At 41.1% G+C, this 23,437-nt stretch overlaps 1 protein-coding gene across 2 annotated transcripts in view; it reads left to right on the top strand.

The window, feature by feature from the left end:
• The window catches only part of GRID2 (glutamate ionotropic receptor delta type subunit 2), a 735,631-nt gene extending 714,842 nt beyond the window's left edge, over positions 1–20,789 (top strand). For both annotated transcript variants that reach the window (XM_062637614.1, XM_062637616.1), the window contains 2 exons: positions 13,763–14,003; positions 18,091–20,789. In XM_062637614.1, coding sequence (XP_062493598.1) covers positions 13,763–14,003; positions 18,091–18,513 — 664 coding nt within the window. In that variant the 3' untranslated portion in view covers positions 18,514–20,789. The remainder of the gene's footprint in view (positions 1–13,762; positions 14,004–18,090) is intronic.
• Positions 20,790–23,437: the final 2,648 nt, after the last annotated feature.

A 23,437-nucleotide genomic window follows, 5' to 3' on the forward strand; every position in this document is an offset into this window, starting at 1 on the left:
TAAAAGCAAAGTCGTAATATTTGCTGTTAATGAAAATACTGCTAAGATTAGGTACTTCTAGAAAATTAACGTAGCACGTTTCTGAAATTTGTCTGAAGTTATGACATCTTGCTTATTGAAATTCTCCTGTGGGAGAGGAGAGACAAATATTTTGAAAAGTGTAGAAGTTAATGTGATTAATGTGATGCCAGGATCTTATTTTCAGGCTGCTCTGTTTTACCTTCTCTCCGTTCCCTGTCTGGGGGCTGTGTTACATCTCTGCTCCTAGGAGTTGCAGGCAGCTGCTGGTTGCAGGGGGAGGACTCCTGTGGCATTATTTATGGCAGCTCTCAGTGAAAGGACAGTGATTTACTGTACATCATCTTCTGCAGCTGTGAATCTGCAGCGTGGCAGCAGGGCCGTTTAGTGGCATCCTAATTTTCAGTCTGACACAGAGGTAAGGAAAGGTAAACTGGCTGGGTGAAAATAAAAACCTTTTAATATACTCCTTTGCCCTCCCACAAATGAACTTTTACTTTCTGGAATTGGAAATTGGAATTGGGAATATCCCAGCATTCATGCTCCCTTTTCTCCCACCAGAAAGCTTTTCAAAAGAAGCTGAGATAGTCTCAATTCTTCCTTTAAACTTGGGAGGCTTTAATTTGTTTGTATGTCTCCCATTCTCTTATGTCTCTCCTCCAAACTCCACTTGTGACTGCAGCAGACCTTGCTAGGCAGAATCTCTGAAGGGACCTGGTTGTCACCAAACCTGCCCTATGCTCTAAGCTGAGCAACATGAGTGGGGCAGCGGCAGGAGATCTCATCCAGCTCTTGGATCTGCCCCTGCCAGCAGAAAAGAAGGAGCTTGCTTTTCTGTGCTATCAAAAAGGAGCTGCAGAATTTGACCTTGTGCCCTTGGTCTTGAAAAAGATATGTACAGATCATCTGAGCAGGCTCCTGCTTATCCAAATTGAATCTTGGTGTCAAGTCACTTGGTTTTGACCTATGCTATATAAGCATTGAATCTCCTACAAAGCCATTGGAGTTTTGCAGAGGGGAGTTGATAGGAGTGCTTGGGAACACCTTGTGTTTTATCCCTGGGGTTCTTTATTTCGGTCACAATTTATCTGGCACAAACCACAGGAAAATTGAGTATGTTTTGTGATGTTACATTACTAACCCTGGCATTGCTTTCTGTCAGTACTAGTGAGCCATGGCAGTCTGCTGTGGCATGGTGTCATGAGAGTATGAGTAAGGCCAGCAACCCCTGTGGGAAGCTGCTCCATGGGCTGTACCTACCTATCAAAGAAGGAGGAAAGGCAGAAGGAGAGAAAGGTTCACTTATTTGCTCCCAAGGTTCCTCCTCTGAGTTTTGGATGGTAGAAATTGCATAACTACAAGTAGGATTGATAATTTCATAAAAGAAGTGACAGTAGGTACAATAACAGAGGGTAAGTGTGCCTGTTTTTCAGTCTGGATGGCTATGAAAGATTCTTGCTTTAAGGCATCTCCTGTAATTGCAGATTTCATTGGTTAAGCTGTAAAACACTTTAAGGGTACAAGTGAAGCTTGCATAGCAGTGACAACACACATATGTTTTGTATGTCTCCTACTCCCCTGAGCTGAATGGACTACAATCTTCAGGTCAGTTGTCAATAGATTGGTGAGAAAGGGGGGTGGGGGGGAAACCACACCTCTGAAAACACGGAAAACCCCCAAACATTTAGAAATAATTAGGATCTCTAAGACTGAAAAACTAAATATTTACGGAATCATAGATCACAGAATCGTTAGGGTTGGAAAGGACCTTAAGATCATCTAGTTCCAACCCCCCTGCCATGGGCAGGGACACCTCACACTAAACCATGTCACTTAAATCATGTTGATTACTTTTAAAAATAGAATGTAAGAAAATTACTTGGTTTACCCATGTGGACTTTGATAATGAAGACATGCAGTGAAAGAAGGCAGAAAATCATGAAAATCACTAAACTTTGCCACAATGTCAAATGCCTTAAAATCTTTCTGGAGTTTAAAAAAGCCCGCCAGATTGTACTAGTGCTCAGTCAGGAAGCTGATGAGTATATGTTTTTATTTTCTAACGTTAGTTAAAAAATTAAGCTTGAGATTTCTCCTTTAAACTTTCCCTGTTTAGATTGTTTCTGACTTACACTTCTGTATGTTTGCTGTTGAATGTAATCATTGGACACTCCAATATGAAATATTAGAAATATAGGGCACAAGAGGGATATATTCTTGCGGGTGGCAAGAACTTAATCTTATGCTGTTTACTGTCTTATTTACCCTTCTTACTCTATGGAAAAGTCTCAGTTCTGACCTGGATGGATTAGTTGGAAAGAAAAGCAGTTATTTTCCCCTTCTTCTGCCTGGGCTGAAATTTCAGACAGAAGGCTTAGGTACACTAGGTACACCAGTGGCATTGCTTTGTGTATATTTTACCTAAGAAACTTGGTTTGCACAGAACATGAATAGCATGGGCCTAGATTTGAGGGGGAAAAAAAGTATCAGGTGAAATGCAAAGCTTCAGATCTTCCTGCCAATTCCTTCTGCTCTGCTTCCTCCAGCAGCAGGAAAAGTAATGGTAGGTCTGGTTGCAGTGTCTTGTTCCAAAGCACTAAAAACCCCAGAGGCTGAAAGAAATGCTGTTACAGATGTTAACAGGATCAGCCCTTGCTTATTGTAATGCAAGAAGGACCAGAGGACCCGTTTAGGCTAAGTCTGGGATACAAGCTTAGCTGGCTGTGGCTCTTGAAAAACTGCAGCATTACCAGGGAGATGACTTTATTAACAGAACAAACACTGGGTCCTCCTGCAGATTGTTACCTGGATTGAATGGCACTGGGCACTTTTCTGTAGTACAGAAGTGTCACGTAGCATGATCCTGTGAGTAAACACTGTGCTGATTCCTATCATGGAAAGTCGACTGCAGCACCTCAGGACATACACTGCAGTGGAAGGAGGGCAATAAACTAGGAATTATTAAGTTTTGTAACCCCAGTAGCTAGCAGGGTGTCTGTGCCAGGCTTCTTCACCTCTCTGTATTGCTGGTAGTGCCTTCAAGGGCACTGAAAGATGCTCTGTCTTCAAAATCTATCAGTAAGCTCTAGTGTCGGCAGAAAACCTATGTGCGCAGGATTGGCAGTCTGGCACACTGATGTGTTATTAAAGGTAATCACTAAGTCTGGTGAAAACAAGTGGCTAGGCCAACCCCTAGCTTATCTCCCCACACACAGGAGCAACACCGCTGCAGAAGGCAGTAGCAACACATGGCATCGATTAGGGCTGCACACAAAGTGTAGCACAGCTTTCAGGCAGCTTCTTTGCTTGCAGAGTTGTACTACTTCATCTTTAGTCATTTCCAACCTGAGGAGGTTGGAAGATCTGAATGCTCATCACGGTAGAGAAATTTATGATCTCGTGTGCCTTGGAGGAAGGCTTACCTGATGCAGCTTGGAAGAGAGAGCAGGCAGAGCTAGCTCCAGGCCAGACCAGGTGCCCTAGGCAGTATTTCCACAGGCACCCACCTCTGGCAGAAATACTTGTAACTTGGTATGGTCAAATTCACTCTTAGGTGCCTCCTGTATATTTGACAGGGGCTTTCATAATTTCCTAGGCAGAACTGTGGCAATTCCTTAGGCTTCCCTAGATAGCCACTATACGGCTGTATCTATTTGAAGAGTATTCATTAGTGTGATCTGAAAAAGGCTTTAAAGAAAGAACGTATTTTGAAGATGTCTCTAGAGATGATTCTTCTTGAAATGCTTTTAGTTGGGAGAACAAATTAAAGTAATGAATTAAATTCTGAAGGACTAATATATCATATGGGATACCTTAAGCATTTTCACTTTCAGTGTCCAAAGGATTGTTTGGAGATGGCTCTCAGGATAACATTAATCTCTAAGGTTGGTTAGTGTAGTGTTCATGTTCAGAAGTGCTGTGTTCAAACCCCAATACGTATAAAACCCTGGATGGGAATAGATCTGAGAAGTTTTCATTGCTGTAACCAAGTACCTAGGAGATATAAACCTTTGAGATATTTTTAAATGTCAGATTTCAGGCGCAAAGCATATTACTGTGATTTGATCTTCAGACTTTGTGTTTACCTGCTTCTATGAACAGCTCTGTTTACCTTGGAGATAACTTTAAACTATTGATTTGAGTTCTTTATGATCCAACTGATGATATTTAAATTAAGCTGTATAAATCATTCATTTAAGCACTATCTAAAAGAAAATTTTGAAGGTTTTGGTTTTCATTTCCAAGGGCTTAAAGAAAAACAAACACTGGACAAACAGTTTAAAAACCCAAGAGAATCATCAGCTGTGTATTGTCATTTTTACTTATGTAAATAGCAAATAAATATCAAATATGCAAGCATCACCTAGATATCTTTCTCTAAAAAGAGCTATTCTAGACTGTCAAATAATGGGACTTAATGCGACTGATGTGTCTTCTGTTTCTCAAAATAAGGATGTAGGTAGTTTGTATAAGAATGAGGCTTTTTGCACTGCCTGAAGCATGACTCCAAGCAAAGATGATCATTTCCAGATGCTTACCCTAAAATGAAACATCTTTTCTTGTATTTAATAACCCAAATATCACAGTATGCTTAAGGATGATGCTGACATTTTCAAAGACCACCCAAGGTGTTCCCTTCCTGACTGCAGATATGCTCTGGGTCTCCGTGGGATTTACTGTCTTTTCTGCTTTCTTGTGTCTTTTTGGCTTGCTTTCATTTTGCCTGTTACCAATTTGTTGGAGTCCAGCTTCAATATTAACAAACACTATATTGTCATAGCTGTAATGAGTGCTTGACTTTTAAAGGTAACATAAACATATACAATATTTAAAAAACTAAATTTCACTAGTTACCACAACTGTCAAGATTAATCATGTTAGTAATTTGATTTCTCATGTAATTGCTTCTTAGCTGAAGATGAGGCTTGCATATTCATTCAGCGCTAGGTCAAGTTCAGTGAACTCATTTATTTATCCTCCTAATAGGACATCAGAAGACTGTCTAAACAGATGAAAGTTATCCCTTATGATGTAACTTTTTCTTAAAAATATCTTTTTCCTGAAAAGACAAACACTTTAATATTTCATTTTGGTGTTTTCTTAATGGAAACTTCATTGTTTAACTTAGCACTTTATGCTCAGAAAAATCTGAGACTTAACTAGGTTAAATAGTAATTGACCCAAATAACTACCTGTTTGCATTTCATTTTTGAAAAAAACAATCACAAAATCAAACTAAAGTACTTTTTTCAATTGTTTGCTTTCCCCCACTAAGCAGGACAGCAGTTCTTCCTGTGGCTTATTACCACAGGGCTTCTCAGGCAGGGGGCAGCTGCAAGTGACACTGGAGGACATGTTTGGTTGGGTGAGGTTTTGGGGAGGAGATGTGTAAGAAGTGCTGACTGAAAAGGCACTTTCCAAGCTTTCTATTTTTGCCTAATCCGGGTATTCTGTCCCGATGCAGGAAAATGTCACTTCTGTCACAGCCTCACCAGAAAGGCTGGGTTCCCAAGTGTGCCCTGTGTTAGTCTCTACTGTCTGTAAGTTAATGAAACTCACACTGACATTTCCCAATTCTGTGTGAAATTGACAATTATTTCAGCTCTGAAAAGAGATATTGATTTGCTTATGTGCAACCTGGGACCTGAAGTTGTATGTATGTAATCATACTGTCCCCTCATATGGTCAAAATGTCATTTAGGACTGCCTCTGGTGTTGCACAAGAATTAATGTAGGGGGGTGTTTGAAGAAAGTGTGGTTTTAGGAAGAAGCACTGTCTCCATTATCACATGCAACACCACAGTTGATCTTTGGATCTCAGATCCAATGTCAGCATGGATACAATGGAAGTATGGCAGTTAGCCAGACAGCCTTTTGGGGTGCAAACCAAGGAGTAGAGGTAAAGAGCTGCCCCAGTTGCTTTGTTCTTCTACAGACTCCAAGAGCTTTCCCTGCCTTTATGTGCTTTTGGTATATGGTAATAAAGCAAGAGGAAAATCAGGACCCAGGCATTCACATGGCCATGAAGTACTGATTTTTTTATAAAGCTTAGTAACTGTCATTTTTCAAGTAATTTTCTAAAAGAGGACTGGAATATGGGTAGTGCACAGGAACCAATACACCTTGAAAGTACATTTATTCATTTTAATAAGGCTGGCAGTGTACCATGAGTCACCATAATGAATTAATTTGGTGTTTACCATAACAGCACTGAGCCTAATGACCTCGTGATATTTATGTAACTGTCTGTAGGTGTTCTCTTGTCACTCAGGATTTATAAATGTGTACTACTACTCTTATCGCCGCTTTCTCCTGTGCAGGGAAGATCTGCGTAGTGAAATGCCAGTTAAGCTCACCTCAACTTTTTCTATATTAAAATTAAAATTCAACTGAAAATCTTGAATAATTTGATTTCTGCTTTCATCTAGGTTTCTGAATTGTTAGTATTCAGCAAAACTATGCGGCTTGCTTGAATAGAGCTATTGCAGAGCTGTCCTTACAAAGTTCCACCGCAGTTGTATGATAAATATAGTTACTATCTCATTTTTTATTACTGCAGATGCTATTTCATTTAAATTTGGCCTTCTGTATTTGAGAGTGTCCATGTAAGTTTAACAGATCTAAGTAGTTCACTAATTTGAACAAAGTGGTACTGATTTGTGGGATCCAAGTGACGAGTGCTGCAACTTCTGAAGCTGATGGTTCTTTGCTGAGCAAAACAGGTGGTCTGCCACTTTCTCTCTTTTCATATTGTTTCATATGCAAATCCATAATGCTGAACAGCAGGTCTGGTTTACTACTGCTTCTTCTCTCATATCTAGAAGGTGAGATGCTTATCCTTGTTTCTGTGCGCTGACTTCCTGGCAACAGCAGTGTGATGCCGAGCACTCCTTAAGGGCAGATCAGAAGGTGACCACCTGCCTACCCTCATGGGACACAAGTTAGTTGGATTTAAATCTGCTTGGAGTCCCTGCCAGAAAACAGGCTTCACAGCTGGACCCAAGGGCACTCTTTTGCTGGGTTAAGTGGTGGGAATGGGTGGAGAGGGAGCACAACTTTGTCTAATCTGGCAGCCCAAGCTGTGTTTGGCTGGCATGAAAAATTTCCTCTCATGGAGCCCATGATTGGCAGCTCATTAAAACACTGGCTTAAAAAAAAAAAAAGAAAGAAAAGAAAATCGCACAGAAAACAGTCTCTTCAAAACCAGCAATTCTGTTTACAGATACCAAGACTGGTAGTCGAAGGAAGAACTGGAATAGCAATGATCTAACCCCGGGTGCTTTGCTCACTTGCAAGCATTGCCTCAGTCTGCTCAGGAGTAGGCACTGCTTCCCTCTTTCTTTCATCTTGGGACAGCTACTTCTGTCCTAAACCTCTTCATGCCTCCTTCACCTCTGGGCTCTATTTTTCAATGATCTGGTGTCCCTTTTAATTTTAGGCTTAGGTTTAGGGATAGCTAACTGGGTAGTGCAGCTGGTGCTGGGCAAGCAGCTCATTCTGAATGACCACCTTCCCACCAGCTCTTTCAACACTTCTGAGTTTTATTTCCAACCATTCCCTATCTCTTTATTATGTCTGTTTGAGCAAGAGAAAATCGCACAGGAATATTTGCCTCCTGTTGGTGAACACAGATATATCCTTCACTCTGCTCAGCAGCTTCATAACAGTCCATGGCTGCAATATGACGCAAATGTGATTTGTTGGGCAGCTGGAGAATGACAGTATTTGTTGGCACTGGGGTTAGCATCAACATGTGTCTCCCACAAGGCCCCAAGGATAAGGTCAAAATAATGAAAACTCATCAGACAATGAAGTGCTGCAGATGGGGAAGGAGGTGACAGGGATCACCAAGAGCCTCCTGTTTGCCTCCATCCTTATTTCGTGTTTTCCTCTTCCCCAAGCAGGAGGCACCAAGCTGGGCTGGGCAGTGGCCATCCCTCTCCACCACTAAAGCTGGTGGCACCTGCAAAAGCTGCTCTGCAGCATAGGAAGTAGGCCTGCTTTCCAGAAGCTAAAGACTGCTCAGGGAGATGAAATAGGAGTTGGCATCACTCCTATTCCACTCCTCAAAAAAAGAAAGATTTGGGCAGTCACTTCACTGAAACAAAAGAAACCAAACAACTCTTCCTTGTGGGTTCCTACCTGTCTGCTTTGATAACTGAAGGATGGTCATAAATCAGCTTAGTTTCATCTTGGTTTATGAGAGGCAAAACAAACTCTCTGAAGACTTCATATCAGATTTTTGTTAGAAAGGCTCCAGTGTGCAGGTTTTGCCCAAGGAATTTGACTCATGGCTAGCCACTGGAGAAGTTACCTGAGCTCTTTCAAGTGGCTGACCCTACCTGCAGGCACTGAGCACTCTCAAATGTGACCTGTGCAAGCTACCCAGAAGCCAGCAACCAGACCAGGGCCTTGGCTCTGGCCCCCAATGCACAGCACACTGAGGTACACAAATGGCTTCTTATTTACTTCCTTGATTACTTTTTCTTCCCCTTTCAACAGGGCATTCATTGCATGGCGCTACACATCTCCTCTCTGCAGCAACCTGATCCTGGAGACTAGAAACAGAGTAGCATTTTTATCATCTCCTCTTCCTTTGTCAGTGCCGATGGTGAAGCTAACCCGCTGCATAACGTGTTCCTGGTGCAGGAAACCAATATTGAGTAACTGTTGGCATCCCAGAGACCATGTATTAGCATTTTTGATCTCATTCTAAATGGCCTGTCATGTCTCTGGCTCGCTACTCCGAAAAATTAAAACGAGATCAAAATACAGTGTTGTCAGAGATGTCTCAGGTTTGTAGCATTTGTGACAGCTTGGTATCATAGAAACACAGACTGGTTTGGGTTGGAAGAGACCTTAAAATAATCTAGCTCCAACCCCCCTGCCATGGGCAGGGACACTTCCCACTAGACCAGTTTGCTCAAGGCCGCATGCAGCCTGGCCTCGAACATCATAGTAAGTTGTTTTTTTTTATCTATGGGTGTTTTGCAGGAGTAATTGCAGTTCACTGCCAGCAGCAAAGTACATACTAACCAAATCCAGCCCTTTTCACATCGATTCAGTAGGATTTGTTCACACGACTGGCAGATTTGGAAACCACAGGCGGTTTAGTTTTCTATGCTTAGATCCACTAGACATCACTTGGCACTGTGAATTAAGGGCCAAATTAGTTAAAGTGCATGCAGACGTTTTCTTTTGTGCAGCTCAGTAACTTCACATCATTGCCTTGAAAAATGTTATTGTAACATTTTTCTCTGTTTTCCTGCCAGAGAAAAATATATTAAGACCTGCACTCTATCCATAAGCAATTTTTAAAGGTCATGTTTTTTTCACACAAATCAGATCATTTCAATATATAGGCTTCTTTTGTATGCTTTTTCAAGACTGGTATTTCAGAACAACAGGAACTCAAGCACCCTACTTACTGCTTTCCACCACTCTTACTACTGGCTTATGTGTTGCAATACAGCCAATACAGCAGGCTCAAACCAGCTAAGGTTGTCGAGGAAAAGTTCAGTTGTAAAAATCAGGGACTTGTGAGAAGAGGCACTTGCTGGAAGTATAGCATTTATCACATCATTATCATTCAGAGCAGTTAGTTAATGCATTATTATTTTAGTCATTTATTAAATTTGAAAATCAAATACCGAACTGATTGTAGTGTCTGCCGCCCAACAGGTATCTGATTAGAGTGCGTGAGGGCACCCACCGGGAACTGCAGCAAAAACACGCATTCTTATGGAAAGAGTGCCATCGTGTGGGAAGCTCCTGCAGCACCCGAGTATAGCAGTGCCTGTGTGCTTGCGAGAAGCCTCCCTTCATCATGTTGTTTTTCATGGAATTTCAATAAAAGTACGATTTTAATTTGTGAAAGTGTGCTAAAAAAATAGGAAGTTTTATAACTAGAAACAGGTTGATAGTGTTAGATCTTCTTAATATGTTAACTATTCTTTTGGTTCCATGAACAGGTAAATTTAGAAACAAAGTGTTAGTACTAAAAGTCTAACAGAAGGAGGATCTCCTTTCTGCTCTCTGTGAAGTTAATATAGTTATATATTCATGCTCTTATAATTTCTTTTGATATGTATTTTATCTCTCAACATCTGTTTTCAGTTTTACAAGGCTTCATTATGAGCTTTCCATTCCTCAAGCTTTTCCATGAGTTTATACAATTACTGTCTCTGGTTTCTGCTTCTTTTTTATGTTTTCCTTTAAATAATTGAACTTATATGTCACATCCGTAAAGAAGATTGCCGATAATTAGCAGGAGTACAATTAGGAATAAATCTCTGCTAAGGAACAAGCCAAAGTTCAGTGTCTTTATGTAAATGCCAATTGTTAAAAAGATGTCTTGTGTAATCAGGAATTATACTGACAAGTGAAGAATCATTTAATTAATGAGAATGGAGCAATCATTTGGATGGCTCATTCTACTACTGCCTGAATAAAAGAGAGAAAATAGCCCTGCTCAGGGATTAGATCTGCTGCTGGAAGAAATAAACCCAGCAATGTTGTTCTGTTACTGACTTGGTTAGATAGTACAGTAATTCCTAAATATAAAAACACATATGCCAAATGTTTGGATTGGGCATCTAAAATTCATCTTCTATTATTCCACAAGAATTTATACAAGAGAATTCTGTTTATGCTGGCTATCTGCTGCACCTGCTAACCTGACAGGCTATAATGTTTGAGCCAAAATACTTACATAAGTCCTATTGCAGGATGCTAGGGCAGCAAGAACCAGAATTATGGTGGGTTATGTCTGTAAGCACTGTATGCCATCACAGAGAGAAGCATATGGACTGTGTTTGCAGCTGCAGAGGAGTAGTTATGATAGAAAAGGGCCTCTGGAGGTCTCCAGCCCAGCCCTTTGCTCAAACCAGGTCTAGTTACATCAGTTTGTTCTGGGCCTTACACAGTGGGCTTTTGAATATTGCCAAGATAGAGATGCTACAAATTCTCTGTTCCAGTGTTTGACCTCTTTCATTTTCCTTTCATCTAGTCAGACTTGCTCATGTTCCAGTTTATCCCAGTTACATCTCTTCTTATCACTGGGTCTGACTCCGGCTTCTCCACACACTCCCAGTAGGCAGCAATGACAAGAATCCTGTGGATGGTCCCTGTGCCTCCAAAGCTCCTCTGAACATGGAAGTCTAGCTATTCTGTTTCTTGCAACAGAATAGAGTCCCCCTGTCCTTGACTTATCCTTGCCTCCTCAGGAAGCTTTGGAATGGGGCTTCCCTAAGTTGGCATTGGGTTTGGAATAATTTGAAATATAGCCCAGGCAACTTTGACCTTGTTTGCCATTCTTCAGAGCTGGACCTTCAGTGACATGCTTACTAACATAAGGTATTACACAGCACTGCTCAGCAATAACTAAACTATCTCTGTGTTATCAACAGTTGCTGGCACAAATCCAAAAGATGGCCTCATACCAGCTACTATGAAGAAAATTAACCTTTCCCCAGCCAAAACCAGCACAGGATGTGCCATAGAAAATTTAGTGGCTTCATCGACGCTACCTGGTCAAGTCCTATTAGACATTGAATGACCTCTGTATAGAGCAGTTGCCCTGTGCTTCCCAGGTGCATTCAAACTCCCTTTCTTGCTACAGTATTTTTCTGCGGTTGAGGTAGACCACTGCACTGAGCTCTTATGGTAGCCCTGAGTCAATGGAACAGCTTTTCTTCCCCCTTCAATGCAGTAAAGTCTGTGGTAGCAACATCCCCGATCTCTGCTGCTTTGTGTGCACTTGATTTTTTGCATGCTGTGTCAAACAATTGCACAAGTAATTGTTTGTCTTCCAACACTGAAATGAAAAACAAATTTATTACATGAAGGAAAACACTCCCTTTGTTTTAATGTTTTTAAGTGCAATCACTGAAATTTTTATTTGGTTAACCAGAGGCACCCAGCTGCTGCTCTAGTCATTGCTGGATGTTTGGGGATAAACAAACTAAATACGAAGATCTTCCTCCAAACAAAATTCTCATTTCTCAAGCTGTTCATCCCACAGGAAGTCTAGCTAAGTACACAAACCTTGCAAGCTTCCCAGTAAATCTTTGGCAGTCACTGGGTATGTAGGTGCAATGAGTGAGTTCTGCAGCAAAGAACCTTCCTATGAAAATTACTTACCAGCAGGTCACATACTCCTATTGAGCAAAGTTATTTTAAGTTGTCACGGTTCTGCTCTCTCTCCAAAGCAGCAAGTAGGCAATCTGAGAAAGATCAGTAGAGAAGGTAGAATCATAGAATAGTTTGGGTTGGAAGGGACCTTCTAGCCCAACACCCTTGCAATATGCTGGGACCTCTTGAACTAGATCAGGTTGCTCAGAACTACATCCAGCCTGGCCCTGAATGTCTCCAGGGATGGAGACAGCCCTCAAAATACTGAGGAAGCTAGACTCGTGGTGGACTTCTCTCAGTTTTCCTGCGGAAAGAATGCCATGTCCTTTCCAAAATCTCTTTTGGAAAGAGAAATTTTGCAAAGAGATTTTTGGAAATCTCTTTTGAAAAGTGAGCCTCTCTTCTAGGTCTAGAAGGACCTGTTCCAGTTGCAGGTGCCACCCTAATGCTTCTAGTGATCCTTCAATGGTTGGGGCACCTTTTCCTCTATAGGCTGCCGGAGCTAACAGCCACGTTTGTAGTTTTGCAATATATTCTGCCACTACTGATTTGACCCAAGTTAATGCATTAACATGCCACCGTAGCAATTGTTTTGCAGTTTGTGTATTGTCTTTTTGAATCTTAAATAATTCAGCAGAAAGAATAGCTGCTCTACCAGATATGGGAAAATTTGCATCAACAGTGGAAACAGACTCTTGAATCTTTGCAAATAAGGATTTCCAATCTTCCTGAGGATCGTAATAGTCACTAAGGTTGGCAGGAGGAGTTGCTTGAGAACCATCCAGTTGTCTAGCAGCAATAGAAAGCTGATTTACGGCAATGGTTGGACCCAAGAATCCTTTTATTAAATCCAGATAATGTTCACACTTAAGAACATGAATATTTTGTCAATCATTGTTAAGGCATTAATACAATTTCAGCATGTTCAATAAGTTTTGATATTTCAGGAAAGAAATCATCAGGAAGTTTTTCAATGCTAGACAAAGATGTTATAATTACAGGATCCATATATAAACAAGAGACAATACAGAATATAGTATCACAAGGCGTAGCATTTAGCAACATCAAATACAGATGTAAATATACCTTGGTTCTGAGCTCCCATGGAGGTCCACCACCTCTCTGGGTAGCCTGTGCCAGTGTTGTACGACCACTCCACCCTCATTGTCCTGTCATACATCTGAACTGTATTTTCCTTTTTTTTTTAATTAAAATATCTCTTATGCAGTGATTAAAATCCAAAAAACATATTGTTAAATATCTAATGCAGTCAAAAATCAATTGGCATAGTCTGTAGTGAAAACCAGTAAAGAAAATACGGTATATTAAGTAAGTAAAGCATTTTTATCAAAGGTCCTAAAAGAAGGAAAGAGAAACTTATTTGTGCTTTCCTGTATCTTGAGTGGAGCATAGATGCCCATATGCTCCATTTTACAGGCCGCCCAATATTCAAGCTTTCTTTTCCAGCTAAATCAGTCTGTCTGGATTCATCAGCTGCTTGGATTTCCAAGACATAAGGAAAGGTTATGAGCCGCTGGATTACATCTTTGCACTCTCAAGTGCTACCTCCGCTGCCCCACTGTAACCCCTGACTCTGTGCTTTCTCCTCAAGGATTTTGGAGCTGCAGCAGAATGGCGACATGGACATACTGAAGCATAAATGGTGGCCGAAGAATAGTCAATGTGATCTTTACTCATCTGTGGATACCAAACAGAAAGGAGGTGCCCTGGACATAAAAAGTTTTGCAGGTGTTTTCTGCATCCTCGCTGCTGGGATTGTCCTATCCTGTTTCATTGCAATGTTGGAAACATGGTGGAATAAAAGGAAAGGCTCCCGGGTTCCATCAAAAGAGGTATTAGACCCTCCATTTCTCCTGGGGAGTTTTCATGCACCCTAAAGATTGCTGCCTTGACATTATAGCATTAGAGAGGGTGGGGAATCAAATTCAGAGATATTTCCTTAGCTTCCTGATTTTTTAAGGTAACTGTTGTTTCTCAAAATCTCTACCTATTCTAAGAAAAACTTGAATGAAAAAAAAATTGTATGTTGATGATGTATAAATATGCAACTATTCTGAGTAAAACACAACTGTTACTTGCAGAATAGCACATTATTAATACATCATTGTTTCATTCATTATTCCCACTGGTGAAAGCTAACTCTCACCAGAAAGTTCAAAGGTTTCTTAGCTTCTCCTTGAAAAATATATCCCCTAAGCTCAGTGGCTGAGTCTTTCAAAATAGACTTGCAAAGTTTAGCCCTTTAATCAGCTTCTTAAATAAGCTTGTCCCCATTTCAGAAATGTTAACCTCTTGAGGCTTCCGTGAACTTCAGCTCTTGTTATTTCATCTGAAGTCCAGGGAAGCAAGAGCACATTAGATTTTCCACATTCAGACCAAACTTATCTCTGAAATCTACTACAGACTTGTTTCAGGAAACCTTGGACAAAGACCACGGGGAGATACGTTATTTTACACCAGAGATGAGTTTGCTTCTACACCTGCACGTGTAATGCTTTCCTTCCCGTGGCAATCTACTTGTCCCTTTACCAGCCATCTGAGCCTTACTGAAGTCTTACAACAAATTTTTAGCTTCATAATTAAGTCTTTAGTTCTACAAAATACTAGGAAGATGTTGGAAAAAAGTTACGAAAAAGTACTTGGCAGCAATGCCCAAAGCTGAACCTAAAACTGAGCTTTAATATAGCACTAGCAATTACATCTTTTCTATCCATATAGCTTGTGGGGTATTGCTGTTAATTTGTGTGCAGTGGTCTCACCTTCTCTGCAGTTTCTCCATTGTGTTTATTCCTGCTTAACCTAATGCTGTGTAATCAGGCAGGATTAATTACACTACCTTATTAGACAGCATTGGCACTGCTGATGTTAAGATGTTAGAATGTTTAAACTTTTCTTGCCTGTCTTAATTCCCAAGCTTTTTTTTTTTTTTATTCAAGATCTGGACCAGACTATTATTAAAAGAAAAATTAAAAACAGAAAGAAAAGAAAATTTCTAGTGTTTAAATTTGGTTTCTCAGGAATGAAAATCATAAAGCTTCAACTGGTTAATTATTTTAAAAACTAAAATATACTCGATTGCTCTGTACCCAAACTTTCAGAACTTCTTCATATTTATCTGGTGCAAAACAAAAATGAGTAACAAAGGAAAAGAAAAAAAAACAACATGGATATTGTACGTAAAATTTCCTGGTTTGATTTTCAAATGCAGAGAAATTCAGGTGTATACTTTCCACAAATGGTATAATTTGGCCTCCTTGATCTTTGTTACATGGTCATTAGCTTAGCATTTAAAATTGCATCTCAACGCTAAATTGAAAAGCTTGGCTCAAAACTGAGTTTAACGTGGATGTGTGTGCTGAATGTCCCCGCTATCTAAGATGTGGGGGTCATTCAGCAAAGAAATACATCTTAACTAACTTTCTTAAAATTCATTTTAGCTTCCATGAAATCCATTGGCTCTTCCAGGCCACTAGTCCAGAATCGGGGGTCAGATTGGGCCAGTTTGTGGTCCGCAAGCCAACCCTTTTTCCTGGTGGCTGCCAACTTGTGCTCCAGAATGCAAGCATTTATACTGAAACAAATTGTCTTATGGTTGCGAAGATAACATTTCGGTCGCGTACCAGAAGTAACCCATTCAGTGATGTCTGCCTGAGTCTGCAGACAGCCTTAAACAGTAGCTCTGAGAGAAGTATCAACCGCCCCAGTAATCTCAATGGGATGTTGACTCTGAAGCCTGATGATAATTTAAATGTGAAAACTGCTGAATATTTCACTACTGATCAGACGAGAGAGAAGAGGAAAGATCATATTATGGAGATATGCACAATCTTACTGTGAGTGGGTCTCATTTTGGTGTATCAGTTGGGTGGAGATCGGGTTGTGGGCTAAGCATGGGAGAATATCACCGCTTATATACTTTCACTGGTCTGACCCTAGCCCCAAATGCATGTCTGTAAAAGAAAGATGAATATTTTGAGTAACTTATAGAGGCTCAGAAGTGATGAAAATCCAATCTTTTCATGATTGGCATTTTAAATTAGAAACTGTTTCTTTATTTTTCTCTTCCAAAATTAAAACCAAATAAAACAACAACAACAACAAGAAACCACAAAGATATTTATGAAAATTTTTAAAAAGGAAAAATATTTAGGACTGTACCTCAAAGACATAGTCATGACTTCCACGTGTTGGAGAGAGCCTCTGTATATTTCTTTATCTTCTGATGTGGCCTCAGTTCTCCTGCATTTGTATGCAGCTCCAAAGTTTTTAAGAGAGAGCGTTTGGTGAATGCGTTTGGTTTTGATGTCACCTGTGTAGTTGTTATGTGCATCCATGTCTATGTCCACATACGAATAAACTATAGACAGAAAGCTAAGTCCAAGAAATGAGCACTGCATTTTTTCCTTCCCATGAGGAGCTCAAACCAAAGCCTCCATGGTCAGTGATCATCCAGTCCCTGGAAAATCCCTGATGCCCCATTCCCTGCCCCTTTTCCCTTAGTTTGTCAGCCTGCCCTACCCTCAGAAGATAAAATCCCAGAGCAGAGCTGGCCTGTCAGTCTCCTTCCAGTCAGACTCTGTGTTTGGTGTGGTACCAGTGCAAATATTCAGTGATCCATATTGCTAAGTAGATGAACTCCTGCAGTTTGTTCTAGGTGTGGACTCTTTCAGAGTACTTGTCTTCATTCCTAAACAAAGGAGGGATCTCAAGCCCTTACATTATTCTAGGAGTTCTGCCATTGATTCAGGGAGCTCTGGATCAAGCCAGTCAGTGAATTGCAGTAATCAAGGCTGGAAGTCATCAGTGCACATCTATCGGCTGCCTAATTATCCTCTGTGAGGTCCTAGAGTGTGAGATATTTCTAGTGGCCTGGAAGAGCCAGTAGATTTCACAGAGATTAAGGTAAATTTTAAGGTTAGTTGAAATTGATTTTTGTTCTGAATTAGCTGCACTGACTAGACTGAGGGAATACCCCTGCTTGTGTACACTTAATGCCGCTTTGAATTAAGCTTTGTAGTTCAGTGGAAATATGTATGTGCAGTGCAGGTGATTTACTATGTCACCCAGGACTTTCTCCTCTTTCTTAACTTCCACGCTTTTAAATTCTCAATTATAACAACCAAACCTGTTTAATTGAGTTCTCTGGGAGGAGAGACTTAAGAACGAAAGGGGACAGAGGTAAAAGGAGGGGTGATAAAATAAATACCCCAGGTTGCCTTCTCACCCACAGGAGCGTAATTCCATTAGAATCAATGGAATTGCTTCTTTATAGGTAAGGGGAGAATTAATCCCTCTGTTGGCACCTTAGTTGAAAATTGCCTGGTGTACTTCTTTCTGTGTGATGTCAATGAGTCAATAGTGCTTGTTTTTTTGTCTGTAAGTTCAGCTTTTCTACACCACAATTTATATTATAAAGGCAAAAAGCAACATGAGATGTCTTTAGCCTTTCCATAAGCCCTGAGAGGATGGTAAAGACAGCAACCTCATCCCTTGGAGCCTCCCATGTTGACATCCAAATTTAGTCCTCATTGCCAAGTTGAAGAACTGGCGTCATCCCTGACATTCGAGATCATGCTTTGCTTTCATGGCAGAAAGTTTACTGTTACTCAGCTGTTGCTAGTCCAGTCCAAGCTCTAGCTCCAAGCCTGGCTTTTCCTGACAGAAACCCAGCAGTAGCACATGGAGTTTTGTTGTTGGGATTCAGAGTTTGAAGGCAGCTGTGGTATAAGTTTGGCTTAGCCCACACAGCTTCAGGCAGTGGGGGTGTTTGCTGGTGACACTCAGAGATGCCATCAGCCAAGAGCTAGTTGTAGTTAATTGTGTGTTGTGCTTCCCGAGCATTTCTGATTGCACTGTGAAGCTTCAGCCCAGCACAAATGGCAATGGTGAGTGGTGCCTCTTGTTTTTCTTATTCCCCAGGATGACAAGGAGATCGACCTGGAGCACCTCCACAGGCGAGTGAACAGCCTCTGCACAGACGACGACAGTCCCCATAAACAGTTCTCCACCTCGTCGATTGACTTGACCCCGCTGGACATTGACACTTTACCCACACGTCAGGCACTGGAGCAAATCAGTGACTTCAGAAACACTCACATCACCACAACCACCTTCATACCAGAACAGATCCAGACTCTGAGCCGCACGCTGTCTGCTAAAGCCGCTTCGGGTTTCTCCTTCGGCAGCGTGCCCGAGCACCGAACTGGCCCTTTCAGGCACAGAGCACCCAACGGTGGCTTTTTCAGAAGCCCCATCAAAACAATGTCATCTATCCCTTACCAACCAACTCCTACCCTGGGGCTGAATATCGGTAGTGACCCAGACCGAGGCACCTCCATCTGAGCATCAGACCAAGTTTCTTCACCGTTTCTTTTTTAGGACTCCCTTTGCAAGGAGCAGCTGTAATATCATGGGACTAACATGGATGTAACCTTTTTTCTTTTCCTTTTTTTTTTGTTTGTTTTGAGGGTTTTTTTCTTTAATTTGTTTGGGAGTTGTTTTCTGTTTGGGGTTTGGGGTTTTGTTTTGGGAATTTTTTTAATTTTGTTTGAGAATGAGGATTATTAGTAACAACTCTTCCTCCTCCTCTTCTCTGCTTTCTCAGTCTGGTCTCCTCTATCTCCCCTTATTCTCTTTACTACTTGAACCACTCATTCTGTGGTTTATCGCCGCATTAGGTTTTGGTTACTTCACGCTTTTCATATACTTTAAATACAGGAAACATGGAGCAATTTGTGCATAGAAAAACCCTGAGGATTACTTTACAGAAGGGCATTCGCTCCTCCTCCCCCACCGCCTTTTCTTACTATAATTGCAATAACTGAAGTCCTTTCCATGTATTCTGCTGCATCCAGTCAGAGCTCCACTGCTGTGTGTCCTTTTAACTGTGGACCAAAGGCAAACCCTGCAGTTTAAAAAAATTGAAAAATTAAAAAAAAAGGAAAAAAAAAAAAGAAAAAAAAATAAAACAAAACAAGTTAAAAGACCATTCAGACCCCGTAATACCAGAATGCAATTTTGTAGGATTACAAAAAGCCATTACTATGCCAGTAAAGACTACAGTTAAATCTACTTTTGCACTGCAACAGTGCATATGACCTTTATGTGATTGTACAGTGTTAAAAGTTTTTCTTATGTACAGTAAACTGTATCATATGGCAGAAGCCTCTCTTATGTTAAATAAATTAGTATCTCATACATATATATATACATATATACACACAGGTATGTATATATATATACATGTATATATAGCTAAAAAATGGCAGCCGTTGCTATTGCGATTCATTTAATAAAGCTTTAGTAAAAATGTGTTGTATACAAGAAAGATGTACAGTGCAGGGGGTCTTTTCATTTAGAAAAGACAGGTTGCTTTAACGTTATTCTGACTTGCATCATTTACCAACAAAGCATATTTTATACTTTTTTATTAGAACATCTGGGGCAATTTAACATTTGTACCTAGATGTAACTCCTTTGGTTAGGTTTTGCATTGGCTATTGAGCATTCTATAAGGCTAACCTTGATACTTTTAATTAATTAGACAAGTGGAACTCTCTCTTAGGTATACCATGTTCATGAACAACTAATATAGCTCTAGAGAAGTTTAAACATAGATCAAAGGTTAATAAATTATTTTCCAGATCAGTACAGTTGATCAATACAATAATGATGTTAGTGGAGAGAAAAAAAGCCCTCAAGAAGTACGGATGTGGCCTTAATTATAATCACATATTGTTCTAAGGAAAAAAAAAAAACATATGAACAGGCGCTCATTTTAACCCTTTGTATGTTAAGTTAGATGTAGAGGAGCTACGTATTTTTTACATTAGTGCCAACTGTATAGAACAAGAGAAAGAACAGCAGTGAGAGCAAAACCAGTGCCCACTTTGGCACCAGCTTTTTAAAGTAACACTGTTACCTGTTAGAAACGTAGGAAGAGCTTTCAATTTGTAATCCTTAAAACTAAAAATGCAGTTAAGTAGAAAGCAAGCAGTTTATCCTGTGAGTTTTTTTTTTGGTTTGGTTTGGTTTTTAATGCAACCATACACTTATTTTAACCTAACTCATTCTTTGGCTAGAATTAATAGGAATCAGCCTATGTGATTTGCTTTAGGATAAATTAAAAGGTATATTCTTCAGATCTATTCTATTTTGATGCTAATTCTGTTCTGGGGGAGCATCTTGTACTGTCACTGTTTTTTGTACTAAATCTTCAAATATTGTCTACTGTGTAAGGCAGAACAAATTCTTATCATGCAAAAGGCCATTTTGTTTCCAGGGTAGCAAGTGTCTAAAAGCATGCACAACTTGCTTCCCCCTTGTAACATTCATGAACTCATCCACATTTCTGAGTAAAATAATAATAATAAAAAATTTAAAAAAAAAAGATAATTTCTTTCCAGGAAGCTACGTAGGGACATACCAGATGTTGCAGTGATTTTAGCTATTAAAAAAACAAACTGTTAACCATGTACTATATTTAAAATAGGCCTATTTTGATGTGTTGCCTATTATACAGATACACAAAACACTTTTTGGAGGCCTCAGTTACAAGTGGCAGAGCTTTCTGTGTATAATTTGTCTAAATAATTTGTCTAATAAAATTGTTTTATAAACTTGTGTTTCCTCCTGTTTAATCCTGAGTGCTCTGGGATTTTCAGAGCACAGCAAGGTGTCCACTTGTGGATGTTTTTGCCACACCATTACTGAAAGGGATTTAGCCCAGGGAGATGGGATGAGCTTGCCAGGCTGCCATGTCACTGTCAGCTCAGTGTACAGCATCCATGTAACTCACCAAGCTTTGCCATGTTTATCAGCATCAGGCTTAGAGTTCAGAAAATGTATATGGACAGCATTTGGGAGAATGATTTTAGAATTCATTGGCACTGACATGTACACAACATGATCTGTAGAAATACTGCATCCCACCTCCAATTTTTTAGTGTTATCTGCAAATTTTGTTGGAACATGGTTATTATTTTCATAGAATCACATTCTGCCATCTGTATTTGCACAGAAGCTAGTTTGCTCTGATACTGGACCTATGCTGTCTTTAAATTTGACAAAAGTTTTAGTGTGAGAGAATCTAGCCCATATTTCATTACGGCCTTCTCAATCCTTACATTTCATTAACATAGAATCATAGAATAGTTAGGGTTGGAAAGGACCTTAAGATCATCTAGTTCCAACCCCCCTGCCATGGGCAGAGACACCTCACACTAAACCATATCACCCAAGGCTCTGTCCAACCTGGCCTTGAACACCACCAGGGATGGAGCATTCACAACGTCCCTGGGCAACCCATTCCAGTGCCTCACCACCCTTACAGTAAAGAACTTCTTCCTTATACCAAATCTAAACTTCCCCTGTTTAAGTTTTAACCCGCTACCCCTTTTCTTATCACTACAGCCCCTAATGAAGAGTCCCTCCCCAGCATCCTTACAGGCTCCCTTCAAATACTGGAAAGCTGCTATGTGGTCTCCACGCAGCTTCTCTTCTCCAGGCTGAACAGCCCCAACTTTCTCAACCTGTCTTCATACAGGGAGGTGCTCCAGTTCCCTGATCATCCTCGTGGCCCTTCTCTGGACTTGTTCCAACAGTTCCATGTCCTTTTTATGTTGAGGACACCAGAACTGCACACAATACTCCAAGTGAGGTCTCACAAGAGCAGAGTAGAGGGGCAGGATCACCTCCTTCGACCTGCTGGTCACAGTATCACAGTATGCTAGAGATTGGAAGGGACCTCGAAAGATCATCTAGTCCAATCCCCCTGCCGGAGCAGGAACACCTAGATAATGTTATACAGGAATGTGTCCAGGCGGGCTTTGAATGTCTCCAGGGAAGGAGACTCCACAACCTCCCTGGGCAGCCTGTTCCAGTGTTCCGTCACCCTCACTGAGAAGAAGTTTCTTCTCAAGTTTAAGTGGAACCTCTTGTGTTCCAGTTTGCACCCATTACCCCTTGTCCTATCATTGTTTGCCACTGAGTAGAGCCTGGCTCCATCCTCGTGACACTCCCCCTTTATATATTTATAGACACTTATAAGGTCACCCCTCAGTCTCCTCTTCTCCAAACTATAGAGACCCAGCTCCCTCAGTCTTTCCTCATAAGGGAGATGCTCCACTCCCTTAATCATCTTCGTTGCCCTGCGCTGGACTCTCTCCAGCAGCTCCCTGTCCTTCTTGAACTGAGGGGCCCAGAACTGGACACAATATTCCAGATGGGGTCTCACCAGGGCAGAGTAGAGGGGAAGGAGGACCTCTCTCGGCCTACTAACCACCCCCCTTCTAATACACCCCAGGATGCCATTGGCCTTCTTAGCCACAAGGGCACAGTGTTGGCTCATGGTCATCCTGTCGTCCACTAGGACCCCCAGGTCCCTCTCCCCTACACTGCTCTCTAGCAGGTCGTTCCCCAACCTATACTGGAACCTGGGGTTGTTCCTGCCCAGATGCAGGACTCTATACTTTCCCTTGTTATATTTCATCCAGTTATTCCCTGCCCAACTCTCCAGCCTGTCCAGGTCTCGCTGGATGGCAGCACAGCCTTCTGGCGTGTCAGCCACTCCTCCCAGCTTAGTGTCATCAGCAAACTTGCTGATAGTACACTCAATTCCCTCATCTAAATCATTGATGAATATATTAAATAATACCGGTCCCAGTACTGACCCTTGAGGCACTCCACTAGTTACAGGCCTCCAACTAGACTCCGCCCCATAGACTACAACTCTCTGGCTTCTCTCCTTCAGCCAGTTCACAGTCCACCTCACTACCTAATCATCCAGACCACACTTCCTCAATTTAGCTGTGAGGATGCTGTGGGAGACTGTGTCAAATGCTTTGCTGAAGTCAAGGTAGACCACATCCACCGCTCTGCCATCATCCATCCACCGTGTTATTTCCTCATAAAAGGCTAAGAGATTGGTCAAACATGATTTCCCCCTGGTGAAGCCATGTTGACTGCCCCTCATAACCCTCTTATCCTTGATATGCCTTAAGATGGCACCAAGGACAAGGTGTTCCATCACTTTCCCAGGGATGGAGGTGAGGCTGACCGGTCTATAGTTACCTGGGTCCTCCTTCTTGCCCTTTTTGAAGACTGGAGTGACATTCGCTTTCCTCCAGTCCTCAGGCACCTCTCCCGTTTCCCAAGACTTGGTAAAGATGATGGCGAGTGGTCTAGCAATGACTTCCGCCAGTTCCCTCAGCACCCTCGGGTGCATCCTATCTGGACCCATGGATTTATGGATGTCCAGATTGCTCAA

Source organism: Pezoporus occidentalis, unplaced genomic scaffold (assembly GCF_034315485.1).
Source record: "Pezoporus occidentalis ecotype Australia unplaced genomic scaffold, CSIRO_AGI_Poc_V1 ctg53, whole genome shotgun sequence".
Classification (NCBI taxonomy): Eukaryota; Metazoa; Chordata; class Aves; order Psittaciformes; family Psittacidae; genus Pezoporus; species Pezoporus occidentalis.